Below are 16,245 nucleotides of genomic sequence, written 5' to 3'. Positions count from 1 at the left end.
GTGGAGGGTTAGGGTGTGGGAGGGGGTCAGGGCTCTGGGCAGAGGGTGCAGGCTTTGGGGTGGGACTGGGGATGAGGGGTTTGGGCTGCAGGAAGGGGCTACGGGTTTGTGGGAGCTCAGGGCTGGGGCAGGAGTGTGGGAGGGGGTCAGGGCTCTGGGCAGGGGGTGCAGCCTCTGGGGTAGGGCTGGGGATGAAGGGTTTGGGGGGGCTCAGGACTGGGGCAGGATATTGGAGCGCAGGGTTGGGGTGCAGGCTTACCTCAGGTGGCTCCCGGTCAGCAGGGGTCCTGGCACTGTAGACCGTGCTGCGCCCCAAAAGCAGCCAGCAGCACGTCTGGCTCCTAGGCAGAGGCGCACAAGTGGCTTTGCACAGCTCTTGCCCGCAAGCACAGCCCCCCCCCCCAGTTTGAAACCCACTGTTCTAAAAGATCCACCTGCTCCCTTTTCACTCAGCAGGATATTTAAACCCGTGCCCAAAGGAAAGCACATGAAGTCAGTGAGCAGGACTGCATGTGCTTTAAAGTCAGCCACAGGCATATGTACCTTTCTGAATTGAGGCCTTAAAGTGGTTTTACAAGAATCACACTCCCATTCACAGGATTAAGTCCTTCCAGACAGTGTTTGGGAAATCGTAAAGAATCCTGTGGCACCTTATAGACTAACGGACGTTTTGCAGCATGAGCTTTCGTGGGTGAATACCCACTTCTTCGGATGCAAGTCCGAAAGCTCATGCTGCAAAACGTCTGTTAGTCTATAAGGTGCCACAGGAGTCTTTGCTGCTTCTACAGAACCAGACTAACACGGCTACCCCTCTGATATTTGGGAAATCAGTACATTTATCTAGAATACTGAAGAAGTTGATTGCAATCTTGGCCAATTTCCATTCCATCAGACACAAATTTAGTCTCAGCTGTATTTTTTGTCTGCTGTATATGGAATCAAATTTTAAAATGTTCCTCTGTTTGAGCACTGTGGAGGCTTCTCAAGGTAGGATTTGCCTCCCTGGTTTGAGTCAGATACAGTACAATCTTTCCCCGCTTCTGTAAATTAAGGACCCTGGAGTATCAGATTTGCTTCCTCGTGTTCAGATGTCATCAATTTCCACTGTTTAATCAATGAACACGTTCAGTGTTGTAAAGAAAGACACAGAATGAATATCCATTATTGTTCATCCTAAATTGAATAAGACCAGAGTAATCACGTTTCAAATTGCATGGTTTGTGGGAGGTTGTGCCATGTGATCTACAGTAAGTAATAAGCCCCCTGTAGATTGTATCAACTCTGAGTCTTTGACCCTTCATAAATTCCTCTTCCTTCCTACAGGTGTCAAACTCAACCATGTTTTCCACCCACTCATCAAATTTTATTTAAATGAAATGCCATCAGCTCCAGGGATAAACTAGATGAAAATAACAGCTTTTATTCCTGTCATTTGAAAATATATAACAGGGCATTTATGCTGCTTCAGCTCAGAACTGTACAAGATAGGATTTCAGTGCCTTTATTACACAAAGAGCACTCTGTTTGTCTCAACAAAGTGTATGGCAGTTGTAATAAAAAATGGTAATGTTTCATGTTCTTGCATTTTGAGAGGGGGTAATGTTGCTGTCTAGTGACTAGCCAGAAGAAGTGGGGTAAAGTAGTTGCTACCAGTATGAGTACGGGGAGTTTTCCTTCAACTCAACTGGTAGAGCCCTGTTTCTGGAGCTGTAGTTCTAGTCCTGGTTTCTGAGGTGTGTATGCAATGTATTGTGACAGACCCAGACCAGTGGGGTACAGGAGTCTGGTAGAGGGCAAATATACTGGTCACTGGATGAGTGGTTTTCTGTTCCCTGAGTGACCAGAGCAGGGGCTGCACTAGAGTAATCAGGAACCTGCTAGAACCAATTAAGGCAGACAGGCTGATTAGAACACCTGCAGCCAATCAAGGCAGGCTAATCAGGGCACCTGGGTTTAAAAAGGAGCTTACTCCAGTCAGGGAGGGGAGAGCCAGAGGAGAGGAAGTATGTGTGAGGAGCTGGGAGCAAGAGGCACAAGGAGCTGAGAGTGAGAGGGTGTGCTGCTGGAGGACTAAGGAGTACAAGCGTTATCAGACACCAGGAGGAAGGTTCTGTGGTGAGGATAAAGAAGGTGTTTGGAGGAGGCCATGGGGAAGTAGCCCAGGGAGTTGTAGCTGTCATGCAGCTGTTACAGGAGGCACTATAGACAGCTGCAATCCACAGGGTCCTGGGCTGGAACCCGGAGTAGAGGGCGGGCCCGGGTTCCCCCCAAACCTCCCAACTCCTGATCAAACACAGGAGGAGTTGATCCAGACTGTGGGGAAGATCACTGAGGTGAGCAAATCTGCCAATAAGCGCAGGACCCACCAAGGTAGAGGAGGAACTTTGTCACAACTGGTGTTAGAGGTGGGATTTGGTGTGCACAGCGCGGCAGAAGAAGGAGGGTGATTTAACAAACAAACAAAAAAAAACGGTAGAGGGTTTATTTTTTTTCACCACAATGGATGACTTAGTGCGGGCATTGATACAAGGTACATCGGCCCAGCAGGAGGCTACCCTTGTCCAGGCAGCTGCCCCACAGGAGGCAGTGCGGCTGCAGCAAGAGACTAATCGCCTGCTGATGGACCAGGCTTCTCAAGACCAGGCTATGTTGCGGGAACTAGTAAACCAGGTAAAGACCCTTACAGAGCTGAACCGCGGCCATGATGGGACACAGATCATACGGGCCAGCCATTGGCTGCAGAAAATGACGCGGGAGGATGATGTAGAGGCATACCTTCTGGCCTTTGAGAGGACAGCCCTACGGGAGGCCTGGCCTTGAGATCAGTGGTCTGGCATCCTTGCCCCATTCCTGTGTGGGGAAGCCCAGAAGGCTTACTATGATCTGCCTGAAGAGGCTGCAGCCGACTACCCCCAACTGAAAGCAGAGATCCTGGCCAGATCTGGGGTAACGACCGCAGTGCGGGCCCAACGGTATCACGAGTGGAGGTACCAGGAAAACAAAACCCCGCCGTCCCAATTGTATGACCTCATCCATCTCGCACGAAAGTGGTTGCGAACGGAGTCCTGAAGTCCGGAAGAGATACTAGAGGTTTTGGTCATCGACCGATACATGAGGGGACTACCGCCAGACCTTCTTGCCTGGGTAGGCCAGAACGAACCCTCCACCTACGATGAGGTTGTCGCACTGGTAGAGAGGCGAAGGACAGCGAGGGAGCTGACCCGACCAGTTAAGGAAGAGGCACCCTGGGTTAAACTAGCAGCACCAAGCCCTAGAGCTCGGGTGACTGGGCCACCAGGAGGGCCCAGGTGGAAAAAGAGAGGGGCTGAAGGCCCACCAGAGGCCACAAAGAGTCGGAACACGGAGGGAGAAGAGGATCATGATTTAGATTGCCCAAACCAAGAGACCGGGGAATGCCTAGGGCCCCATACAGATGTTATGCCTGCGGGGAGTGGGGGACATATAGCTGCACAGTGTCCCAATGCTGAGGAGCCGATGCAGTGTAACCTGGGGAACTGGGCAGACCCATGCTCCCTAATCCACCTTGTGGGGGTCTCACTAACCCCACATTTGTACACCAGACCAGTGAAACTAAATGGGGTAGAGACCACGGCACTGGTTGATTTGGGGTGTGCTATCACGCTTGTCTTGGGGAAGCTTGTCAAGTGTAGTCAGCTGCTGCGGGCTAAGCATACAGGGATAACATGCGTCCATGGGACAGTTGGTTATTACCCCACCATCCCAGTAAAACTCGAGATTCAGGGGAACACTACTGAGGTAGCAGCAGGTGTAGTCCCTAAACTCCCATACCCAGTGCTCATAGGGAGGGACTTCCCAGGGTTTGGAAACTTACTCCCAGTAGGAAGATTGGAGGAAAAGGGGAACCCTGAAGTTAGTGAGGCCTCCACAGTAGACTGTCAACCCCCAGTCTTCTCTGAAATATCCCCAGATTTATTTTCCATTCCCAGACAGGGTAGAAAGTCAAAAAGGGAAAGGAGGGCAGCTAAGGCCTTGGGAACCCGAATACTGACTCAAAGCCAGCAGGTCGCTCTCGTAGGTAGGCGGACCCGAGCAGCTGAAAAGGAGGCCACCCAGGAGGGAGAAGCACCCGAGTCTGACCCCCACCCTAATGCTTCTGAACCAGTAGAGGCAACAGAGACTGGACCCCTAGATCTTGGGCAGATTAGCCCCGGGAGAGGAAATTTTGGACGGGACCAGGCTGAAGACCCAAGGTACGACAACATTAGGAAGGAGGTGACTGAAATACATGGGGTCCCCGTGGAAGGGAAAACCCAGGGACTAGGACCCTACTTCATAACGAAGAAGAATCTCTTATACCGGGTTGCACCAGTACAGGGGCAGAAGGTACAACAGATCCTAGTACCTCAAAAACACCAGAACGCTGTATTAAGTCTTGCTCATAGTCATCTTTTTGGGGGGCATTTGGGGGTAGAGAAGACCCTGGCACGAGTCCTACGACGGTTCTTCTGGCCCGGAGTACATGCAGAAGTGCGGAGGTACTGTGCGTCCTGCCCGGAGTGTTAGCTGCACAGTCCCCGTCCCCACCTGAGGGCACCTTTAGTACCCCTTCCCATCATAGAAGTCCCCTTTGAGCTAATAGCCATGAACCTAGTGGGACCCCCTGGAGAAGACAGCTTGGGGCCATCAATATATACTTGTTGTTTTGGACTATGCTACTCGCTACCCAGAAGCCGTCCCCCTGCGGAACACAGCCTCTAAAACGATAGCCAAAGAGCTGGTGGGGATCTTTGCCTGAGTGGGGCTACCAAAAGAGATATTAACAGACCAAGGAACCCCATTTATGTCAAAGCTAATGAAGGACCTCTGTATGCTGCTCCATATACATACCCTGAGAACTTCAGTCTACCATCCGCAGACTGATGGGTTGGTAGAAAGGTTTAACCGAACTCTCAAGGCTATGATACGGAAGGTGGTAAGTCGGGACGGGAAAGATTGGGACACCCTACTACCCTATCTTATGTTCGCTATCCAGGAGGTACCTCAGGTCTCAACTGGGTTTTCCCCCTTCGAGTTATTATACGGGCGTCACCCCCGTGGCATACTAGACATTGCCAAAGAGATCTGGGAAGAGGAACCCAATGAGGGGAGAAATATAATAGAACATGTAATACAGATGCAAGACCGGATAGCCCGGGTCACCCCTATTGTACGGGAACATTTGGAAAAGGCACAGAAGGCCCAGAGAATCCATTACAATCGCCAGGCAAAAGTCCGACAGTTCCAACCAGGGGATCGGGTGATGGTGTTGGTACCCACGGCAGAAAGCAAGCTTCTGGCCCAATGGCAGGGACCCTATGAGGTGGTTGAACCCGTGGGGGAAGTAACCTACAAGGTGCGGCAGCCAGGACGCCGAAAACAAGAACAGATTTATCACATCAACCTTCTGAAACCCTGGCATGCACAGGAGGCGTGCATAACTGTCCAAAAAGACCTAACCCAGGAAAACAAACCTTCCAAACAGGTGAGAGTGTCTCCCGATTTAACACCAGACCAGAAGAATGAGGTGTCTGAGATGATCTTCCGGAACCAAGATGTGTTCTCAACAAAACCGGGTCGAACAACCGAGACATATCACCACATCGTCACGAACCCTGGGGCCAGAATAACAATGAGGCCCTATCGGGTGCCAGCGGCCAAAAGGGAGGAAATAAAAGCAGAAGTAAAAAAAAATGCTGGAGTTGGGGATCATCGAAGAATCCCACAGTCAGTGGTCCAGCCCAATCGTGCTGGTGCCCAAACCTGATGGCACCACAAGGTTTTGCAACGACTTCCGGCGACTAAACAAAGTATCCCAGTTTGACGCATACCCCATGCCTCGCATAGATGAGCTAGTGGACCGTCCGGGTAATGCCTGGTATTTGACTACTCTAGACTTGACAAAGGGGTACTGGCAGATTCCCCTTGTGGAAGACGCAAAGGAAAAGACTGCGTTCTTTTTCAATATACTGTCCTCCCTTTTGGACTACATGGGGCCCCAGCTACTTTCCAGCGCCTCATGGACAAGCTATTATGCCCGCATAACAGTTATGCTGCTGCCTACTTGGACGATGTGGTCATTCATACCCCAGACTGGGAAACCCACCTAGAGAAGGTGGAGGCAGTCCTTGATACCTTCAGGTGAGCTGGCCTTACAGCAAACCCTGCCAAGTGCACTGTAGGGTTTACAGAGGCCAAATATCTTGGCTACATTGTGGGAAAAGGTCTGGTAAAACCCCAAGTGAACAAGTTGGAGGCCATCCAAAATTGGCCCCGACCACATCACAAGAAACAAGTCCGGGCATTCCTAGGTGTAGTGGGGTATTACCGACGATTTATCCCCCACTTTGCCCCAAGGGCAAGCTCCCTGACAGACCTAGTGAAAGCCCGTGGACCTGATCTGGTGAAATGGTCTGATGCAGCAGAGGAAGCATTCACAAACCTACGGACTACCCTCTGCACTAACCCTGTACTGATAGCCCCTGATTTCACCAAGGAATTTATCCTGCAGACAGATGCATCAGAAGTAGTCTTAGGGGCCGTTCTATCACAGATGGTCGGGGAGGAGGAACACCCAATTCTCTACCTCAGTAGGAAACTCCTTCCGAGGGAACAAAAATATGCAGTGGTGGAGAGAGAGTGCCTCGCCGTAAAATGGGCCATGGAAGCATTGCGCTACTACTTGCTCGGGCGCAGATTTGTCCTCGTGACCGACCATGCCCCTCTTCAATGGATGCAGCAGAACAAGGAGAAGAACACAAGGGTGACCAGGTGGTTCTTATCCCTCCAACCTTTCCAGTTCCGTGTGCAACACAGAGCAGGGAGCCGTCACGGCAATGCTGATGGCTTGTCACGTGTGCACTGTCTGGCTTCCCAAGTTGCCCAACCCCTTGGTGTTGAGCAGCGGGGAGGGATATGTGACAGACCCAGACCAGTGGGGTACAGGAGTCTGGTAGAGGGCAAATATACTGGTCACTGGATGAGTAGTTTTCTGTTCCCTGAGTGACCAGAGCAGGGGCTGCACTAGAGTAATCAGGAACCTGCTAGAACCAATTAAGGCAGACAGGCTGATTAGATCACCTGCAGCCAATCAAGGCAGGCTAATCAGGGCACCTGGGTTTAAAAAGGCGCTCACTCCAGTCAGGGAGTGGGGAGCCAAAGGAGAGGAAGTGTGTGTGATGAGCTGGGTAGCAACAGGCACAAGGAGCTGAGAGTGAGAGGATGTGCTGCTGGAGGACTAAGGAGTACAAGCGTTATCAGACACCAGGAGGAAGGTCCTGTGGTGAGGAGAAAGAAGGTGTTTGGAGGAGGCCATGGGGAAGTAGCCCAGGGAGTTGTAGCTGTCATGCAGCTGTTACTGGAGGCACTATAGACAGCTGCAATCCACAGGGCCCTGGGCTGGAACCCGGAGTAGAGGGCGGGCCCGGGTTCCTCCCAAACCTCCCAACTCCTGATCAGACACAGGAGGAGTTGATCCGGACTGTGGGGAAGATCACTGAGGTGAGCAAATCTGCCAATAAGCGCAGGACCCACCAAGGTAGAGGAGGAACTTTGTCACAGTATATAGTGATCTGTGTCTATTGTCTGCGATACATGGGTCTGTTGCAACATTACATGAATGAAAGTTGCTTTGTGAGAAATAGTGAGGAATGTTTTCAATGAACTCTGCTGGAGGAAAGTGTTAGAAGCTGGTATTCTCTTGTAAGCAGTTTACAGTAAGTGGTTGTTAAATAACTGAAGCCAGATAAACAATGGCCTCTCATTGATTTAATCAGTTTATAGACAGGCATATTATCCAAGAGACTATGTCAGGCAGTATGGGCCTGTATCATTGTGTAAAACCCAGATTATACCTGAGGTTCCATGCTTTCATTTCTTGCTCAGGTAAGACTGCCTGGCCACAGTGCTAGAGTTGGTTAGTATTGGGGGATGTTCACTAGGAAAAGCATTTCCTTTCATGCCCTATCAGCAGATACTAGGTTCTGTTCACTGCTGTATAATGCAATTTCCCGTATCTAGTTGACATGGAGATTAGTAGGGCATATTTTGGTTTACAGCTAAGCCTTAACAACAACAGGTTAAGTGACCAGGTCTTTAATTCAGCAGGTTACTGTTAAAGCTCCTTACCCTGCAAAGACTTCCACATATACTTCACCCAAACTTTAAATCGTTGCTGGATTAGGATCTATATCATTTTTTAAAATTTCCGTTTACCAAGAAAAAATGCATTATGGGTTGCCTGACCCTCATCTCCCCAAATTGATGAGTTTTAAATTTCTATTTTTTTTCTGATTTTTTCATGAATAGCTGTGGCTGTGTTATTTGATGTCAGAGGGCAATGGTACCAGGACAGTGTCTACACTACCAGTATGGAGATTTGCATTGCTAGATGGCCAATTCCAATAACTGTTCTTTATGTTCCTTCACAGGTTTTGGCTGGTAGACTGTCGGCAGATACAGGAATCTGTTACTTTTGCCTCCCAAGTGTACAGAGAGATTATCTGTGTGCCCTACATGGCCAAATTTGTTGTGTTTGCCAAATCACATGATCCCATAGAAGCTCGATTAAGGTGCTTCTGCATGACAGATGACAAGGTGGATAAAACGCTAGAACAACAAGAAAACTTTGCAGAAGTTGCCAGAAGCAGGGATGTAGAGGTACAATACAAGATAATATAGTATCATTTTCTTTGTCTTCATTCACAATGTCTTGCCCCTATCTATTTCTAAAATCACATATTCTGCCTCCTATATCAGACATTATGCAGAAATTAGTAATGGAAGTATGTATACATTTAAGAAATATTTTGTAATTGGATTAAAAATCAAGCTTACATACTCCAAACCAAAGAATGTGGTGGTATATTTTTGTGTGTGGAAATGTATACTGGCCTTTTGTGTCTGCTTTTCTGTTCATAAAAACAGCAATTGCAGAAAACTCTTTTTATACCTTCAAGTCGTATGCATAGTTTACATATCGAGTTGGTTATGTTTTGTAAGCAGAATACTGTGATCTCAGATCAAGGTATAAGATAATTCAAAACAAGCACCGAATTTCAGGCCAGCTCTGACTTCATATGAAACTCTCATTTCATATCAATGGGAGCTAAGATAGGCCATCAATGAGTACTATGGAAAATCCCAGCTGTAAGGTTTAGATTAAAAGAAAGGATTGGGACTGTGATGGAATGAGTGGCCTGCAGATGCTTCATTTTGGAGGCTCAGAGTTCCCAGTTCTAGGGTAAAATTTTCAAAAACATCTAAGTGACTTTGGGAGCCTAGATTCCATAAGTCTTATTGACATTCAATGAGACTCAGGCTCCTAAGTCTCTTTTGAGGCGTTTTTGAAAAATTTATCTCTAAACTCCTTCCGTTACTCTCCAGCCCAATAGGGTTAGAGAGTATTATATAGGTGGCATTCTCTATCAATTCCCTGGGAGGGGAGTCCTCAGGATACTGTGATGATCACTCTTATTGTCTAATTTCACTGCAAAACAGCAATATGGAAGGGTAATGGTTCCTACCTTATCAAGGAACTCTGCTGTGGTGTACAAACAATGCTGAAGGGAACAGGAATTCTGCTGAAAGGCTGGCTTTGTTTCTTGTCAAGCAGGAGTAATTGTCAAGCTAGTTTTGGGGGCAGGAGGAAAGATTATAGTGAGAGGGCCATTTCCTGTGGCCCTTAGTGAGGCAAAACTGTCACTGAAGTTGGTAGGAATGTTGGCTGATTAAGGACCTCAGAATTTGGTACACAAAAACAGAGAAATTAGGTCACTGGGCAGCTACAGTTGAGGGAGATCACCCCAAGGGAGGGTATAGCAGTATTGCTGCCACACCGATTCACACACCTTACAATTTTGTCAGAGGAAGGAGCAGTTTTAAACCCACCTACGTTCTGTAGGAACCTGTCTGTGGAATCTACCTGGAAGATGTTATAAATCAATGCATCTACCAGCCTGCCTCACCCACTTCCTCCCAGCCCAGGGCTGCTCACTTTGTAGCCTGTGTTTTCTGACGCCAAGACCCTCAGTGGAATGGCAGGGTGGAGGCAGCTGTGCACTGCCAGTGGACATGGGGGCTGCAAGCTTTGTTCAACACTAAGAAAAGCGCACAGTGACTATTTCTGTGGTGGTCACAGGAGAGTGATTTAATTTTAATTAGCTTTGTGATGTAACCTGTCAAGACAAAATCTTAAATTCCTTGTTATTCAGATAATCTCCCACTGACTCCTTTAGAAGTTTGCCTGAGGAAGGAACTTGAAAAAGCCGAGTAACCACCTTAGGATTCATCCTTTTGCACTTATTAGTCATATTTTTGATGTTTAAATGATTTAAGCTTTGTAAGGCACATCGAAAGTTATAGAGGATGGGCTCTGGAGATTTTCAAAGGCTCTAAGAGCAGTTAGGTGCCCACCTGCCAGTTTCCACCAAATACCTATTAATAATCGAAAAGATCGTCAGCACCTTGGCAGAGTAGTTGGAGTTGGTCAGCTTGTTTGCTGTTGACATCAGTGAGAAAAGCCGTGCTCGTCCATCAGGAGCAAGAAGTTAAATTAGCAGGTTTGATAAATATTCATGTTTGATATTGAACATAGAAAAGCCTTTCTGGGTGGATATTAGCGCTGTTTGTTAAATGCTTTACTGGCTGAGTCAGCTCCTTTAAAATTAATGACAAGCAGGAAATGGATAAAGCACAGCGCATTCTGCCTCCTGACAAATACTTCTTTTCTGCTCTAATTCCCACCATGCATAAATGATTTCTCAGGTTCAGTGTCTGGTGCTCAAGGCTGTGATAGGCAATCTTTTGCAGATTGATAAATCTGCAATTTTACAGATTGATAAAATAGGTGCTTATTACATTGGCAAAGCTAAATTATTGGGCGGTAGAAGTAAGAAGGGCCCTTTGAATGTGCTGTTAGCTTGTGTGGGGTGACTCCAAAAGCTGTGATGAAGTGAGTTCCCAGGTCTGAGGAAGGGTCATATAAATAGCTACCAGGAGATATAAGCAGTATCATAGAGGCATCCCAGACATTCACTTGAGGCCTGGTTTTCAGAAGTACTGAATGCTCACAACTTCAGTGGGAGCCAATGGGATCTGCAAGTGCACAACCCCTCTGAAAATTGGGCCTATGGAGCCCAGGACAAAAGCTTCAGCTCTAAGACTGTTCCAACTAGATTGGACCCTTATGGTCACCCTGCTGCAGAATAAAGAAACTATGGAATTATTTGAATTGACCAAGAAGGTAAAATGTGTAACCTCACAATACTCGCAGCCTAATTTGCTACATTCCAGCACAAAATTGGGATCCTGAGTTTGCTCATGGACTAAGATCTTTCCTTAAACTGTAGTGGTGAACACAGAGTGACTGACCCCTTTAAGAGGGAGCAGGGTCCAGTGCACCTGTGACTTTGTCAGCTGCCACCCAGGTGTGGTTAAGAGAATGAAACAGTGGTAGAGTTAGCCAGAAAGAGGCAGGTGAGAGCTGAAAAGAAATCTGGGGTAGGTGCACTTGTCGTGCTGTGGCATGATGCTAGAGGGTGCCCTGGGTGAGGGCCACCATAATGGTAACCAGTTTAGTGCAGTATGCTGAAAAATGCACACATTCTTGTAAATGGAAAATCTGCACAGGTTCTTAGAACACAAACCATTGTTCTCATTTGTAATCGCTTTTCACTACTCTTAGGAAGTGAAACTAGTATGATATTCAAAATTAGAACTGAGGTAAATAATCTGAAATGTGTCTTCACATATTCTGGATAATGCTAGATGGCAACACTAATGCTGAGTGTTGAGATCACTGTATTCTGAACATTTTAAGATTGGTTCAACTCAATGCAGAATTATGCTTACATAAGGATAAATCAAAATCTTGTAGAAATGAATATTGAACATGGCTATTGATATTATTTTTTGGGGGGGGGTTCTTTTTTTAACTCCACATAGGTATTAGAAGGAAAGCCTATCTACGTTGACTGCTTTGGCAATCTGGTGCCACTAACAAAAAGTGGGCAACATCATATATTCAGTTTTTATGCCTTCAAAGAAAATAGACTTCCACTGTTCGTCAAGGTAATGGAATAACTTCAGTTATGGACTGTGGTTTTATTCAGGGTTGGCTCTGGGTTTTCAATACACTTGTCAGTCTGGAAAATGTCCATCCCACAGTTTCCCCACCTTCTCATATAAGAAATACTGAAATAAGTATTTTGTTGATATGAGCAACCACTGCTTTCTGTTGTCTGGTAGGGCAAACCAGACTTTATCGAATACAGTGGTCCCAAATCTGGGTAAAAATGCACTGTATGTCTACTAATCTGTGGCTATATCACTCTCATCAGTGCATGGCATACTTATAGTGATGCATTTCAGACTTCAGTGTTGTGTCTTTTGGAATACTGCTCTCTACCTAATGAGATGAAGGAACAGCTCCATTAGTCCTTATGTTTTATTTTTCCACGTTTGATTGGTCCATTTGCAAGTGCAGTCCTCTGTTTTACAGAAATACATTGTGACAGAAGGAAACACTTATGCAAGGCAGCAAGTGCATTTACATAACTGGGAAAATCCTCTTAATACTCCTGTATTCCAACTTTGCTATTTGCGGTAGTAGATAAGCATTAGATCCCTGATACTAAGTGGTTTGACTGTGGTTCACGGGAAAGCTGCAGATACTGGTCTGCATCACAGACAGGTTGGCTGAATTGTACTGGTGCTGGGCTTACTACTTATCACACCAAAATCATATAAATACAGCTGTAGTTCTTCAACTGGTCTATAGGTATTCTTCAACTCTGGGCCCAATCTTACTCCCACTGAAGGCAATGCAAAACGCCCTTTGACTTCAGTGTGAGCAGGAATGAGTCCTTTATGTATATTTCAAATTATGCTGCTCATCCACTGCCTTCATAGGGTCTCAAGTGGAGGAGCAAGCTGATTGTGATAACAGCTGTAGTGATGCTCTCACTAAAATCCATGTTACTAGCATGGAGACCTACTGGCATGGATCTGCTATGCTTATGGTTACCTCTGACAAATGCACTTCTCTCCTTTCAGAGGGCTTCAGTTGTAGTTTTACTTTTGAAAATTGTCATGTCAGTAGCACTAGAAACTGAAGAACTCAGCCCAGAGAAAAGCACTTTCATAGGCAATGCAGAGCAGATTTCCCCACAATTTCCTGGCAATGGGTTTCAAAGCCATCCCTAGGTGATTGTGCCCGGAGTATTGGGGTAATTCTGTATCACCAACAATGGTGCCAGGGATTACTGGCCTGAGATTGCTAAACCAGTCATTTCAGGTTCTTGTTTAAATTAAAAATGTTTAATAATCTCTGTGATGTAAAATTAATTTAGCTAGTCAGATGTACAGATGGGGATTAATTGAGAAAGTGAACTTTTGGAAAGCATCTACAATTATAGATAGGTTAGTCATAACCAAGGAACACCCTCTTGTGTCACCTCCCCACCACACAGCTCATTATTGTATGAATGTCTGCCTTATATAGAACTGAATCAGCTGTGTTTATGTCACATACTGCTGGCTTCACATGGTTGTGACCCATCCTGCATTTTCTAATACAGTCCTGAAAGTATGTCATGGGGCTCTGCATCCTGTATATTCAGGTTAATAGAAGTATGTAACCACATGGCTATATTTAAGACTAATTTTTGTCATTTGGCCTTGGTGATTAAATCCGTAATGAGGTATAATTCTTTTATTTGTATGTACTTCCCTAGACTGTTTACAGAACTTAAAAACACTTCATATTTGAAGTCCTAAATGTTGCATGTCCAGTTCTGCCTTTCAGATGTGATACACGAGGATCTTCCAAGATTTACTTCAAAGTCTCAGAACATCTCAGGATCTCATATAATTTTTTGTTTCATGGGTTATACAGTGGTCACACTTAAATAACTTGCAGCTTTTTCAGAGATATTCCAGCAGTAGTCTCAATTTTAAGTACACTGAATATGACTTTAATTGCTAAGGTATTTTGAAATAGAAGAAAACTTTTAAGTGTGACCTTTGTCACTCTCTCCCTATAACAGCAGCTAAATGGTCAATTGCTGTCTTTTGTTACTAATGAAGTCAAGAAACAGCAGTTGATGACGATCTACCTAGGAAAATAAAAGTGCATGTATAGATTATGGTGGTGGTATGTGTGAATTTTGAAGGTTTTTCTTTTATAGATTAATTAAAAAATGCCCTAACATCAGTATGTCAGTGAAAAACAGAGTTAGTGCAGGTTATCATGAGAGTGTAGTCACAGTGCAATTACTATCTCAAACTGCATTGTGTGAGTAAGTCATTATTACTTACTTCAAAGTGTCTAAATTATTTTGCTGATCTCTCCTGTTTTTCACATATATACACATACTCAAATATATAACAAACCAGAACAACAACACAATAAACATACATCTACATACATGAAGGAGCTTTTTTCCAGATCTAATCTCTACCTGTAACTAGTTTTGACACTGCATGTGGAATACAGGGGGCAGCTAAAGTACAGATTAAACTTTTATATCTTTGCTGCATTAGGTACGAGACTCCACTCAAGAACCTTGTGGGCGACTATCATTTATGAAGGAGCCAAAATCTACAAGAGGGCTAGTCCATCAAGCCATCTGCAACTTAAATATCACATTGCCACTTTACACAAAGGTAATGTCAACTGTACTGTATCAGAGCTTTATAGAAGTTTTTTGTCTAGGATCATCAGTGTCACAGCACAACCAGGAAATAGGCAGGAGGGCAAAAGATTGTTAAAGACTCATAATTTAGGGCACGTTTTCTATAAACTCAAGTCAGTCTGACATACAGCTGTGGTGGTTCATGTTCACACTGCTCTTCTTCTGTCGCTAGTGCACATCCTCACTAGGAGCGCTTTCACCAATTTAAGAGGGGCAGTGTGGGGGATTGAAAGCCAGAGTTTTCAGCTCGACGTGCGGCTCGCTGCTCCTAACCAGGAGCCTGGCTGCCCCACTCCTGGCTCCCTACTACCCATCAGGAATGGGACAGCCGCACTGGGTTTCTCGACTCCCTGCTCCCCACTGGGAGCATGGCAGATGACCGGACTCCAGGAGCAGAGCTCCCTGCCAGGCACAGTCATGCTCCCCATGGGGAGCAGGGAGTCAAGAGCTCGGGGCGGGCAGCCAGGCTCCTGGCAGGGAGATCTGTGCCTGGTGTCCAGTCGATTGCCCCATTCCCAGCAGGGAGTGGAGAGCCAAGAAGCCCGGTGTGGCTGCCCTGTTCCTGGTGGGGAAATTAGAAGCCCAGGGTGGGCAGCTGTGCTTCCAGTGCAGGATCTGCGCCCAGAGTCCAGTCAGCTGCCATGCTCCCAGCAAGGAACGGGAAGCTGAGAGCCCAGGCAGCAGCCCGGATCGGAGTACAGAGCCGGGAGCTTGGGCAACAGCCTGACTTGGAGTGGGGAGCCAGGACCCTCGGGGGCAGCACGGCTCCCCGCGGGGAATGGGGAGCCTGGGCAGCAGCCTGAGTCAGGAGCCTGGGTGGCAGCCAAGCTTGTAGCAAAGATTAAGCAGCAGCCTGGCTGGGGATCCCGGGAGCTGGCGTCTTGTCAGTTTCATGGCTCCAGTGGACAGAATGACAGCCAATAGATATAAGTGACGCAGTGTCCACAGAGACACTGCGTCACCCTAACTATACTGACATAAGCCCTGTGCCTCTCGTGGAGGTGGAGTTACTATGTTGGTGTAGTGGGACACTTAGGCTATGTGTACACTACCGCGGTAAGTCAACCTATGCTATGCAACTCCGGCTATGTGAATAACGTAACTGAAGTCGACGTACCTTAGGTCAAGTTACTGCGGGGTCTACACCACGGAGGGTTGATGGGAGAAACTCTCCCGTCAACTTACCCTACTCTTCTCATCAGGGGTAGAGTACAGGGGTCAACTGGAGAGTGAACTGCTGTCAATTTGCTAGGCCTTCACTAGACCCACTAAATCAACTGCCAGTGAATCGATCTCAGAGCGTCAGTCCTGGCTATAGTGTAGACCTGCCCTTACATTGGTGGGAGCAAGGCGATAGTGTGTACACTGACATAATTAGGTTGATGTAAGCTGCCTTAGTTGACCTAATGCTGTAGTGTAGACCAGGCCTAAGGGTTTTAGTATTAGCAAGGGGAAAATAAATAGTATTCAAAATGTTTCAGTGTATTTGAATATTGGCACAACCACTCTTGAAAACACACAATGCATATTTGAC

At 46.5% G+C, this 16,245-nt stretch overlaps 1 protein-coding gene across 1 annotated transcript in view; it reads left to right on the top strand.

Annotated features, from left to right (window-relative positions):
- Window positions 1-16,245, top strand: part of ANK2 (ankyrin 2) — a 568,692-nt gene that overhangs the window by 517,278 nt on the left and 35,169 nt on the right. The window contains exons 34-36 of the mRNA XM_045018048.1: window positions 8,448-8,676; window positions 11,962-12,087; window positions 14,560-14,682. Of these exons, the coding sequence (XP_044873983.1) occupies window positions 8,448-8,676; window positions 11,962-12,087; window positions 14,560-14,682 (478 nt within the window). The remainder of the gene's footprint in view (window positions 1-8,447; window positions 8,677-11,961; window positions 12,088-14,559; window positions 14,683-16,245) is intronic.

This window comes from Mauremys mutica, chromosome 5 (assembly GCF_020497125.1).
Source record: "Mauremys mutica isolate MM-2020 ecotype Southern chromosome 5, ASM2049712v1, whole genome shotgun sequence".
Classification (NCBI taxonomy): domain Eukaryota; kingdom Metazoa; phylum Chordata; order Testudines; family Geoemydidae; genus Mauremys; species Mauremys mutica.
Note: the sequence above shows the minus strand (reverse complement) of the source record. Positions and strands in the feature narration are given on the sequence as shown.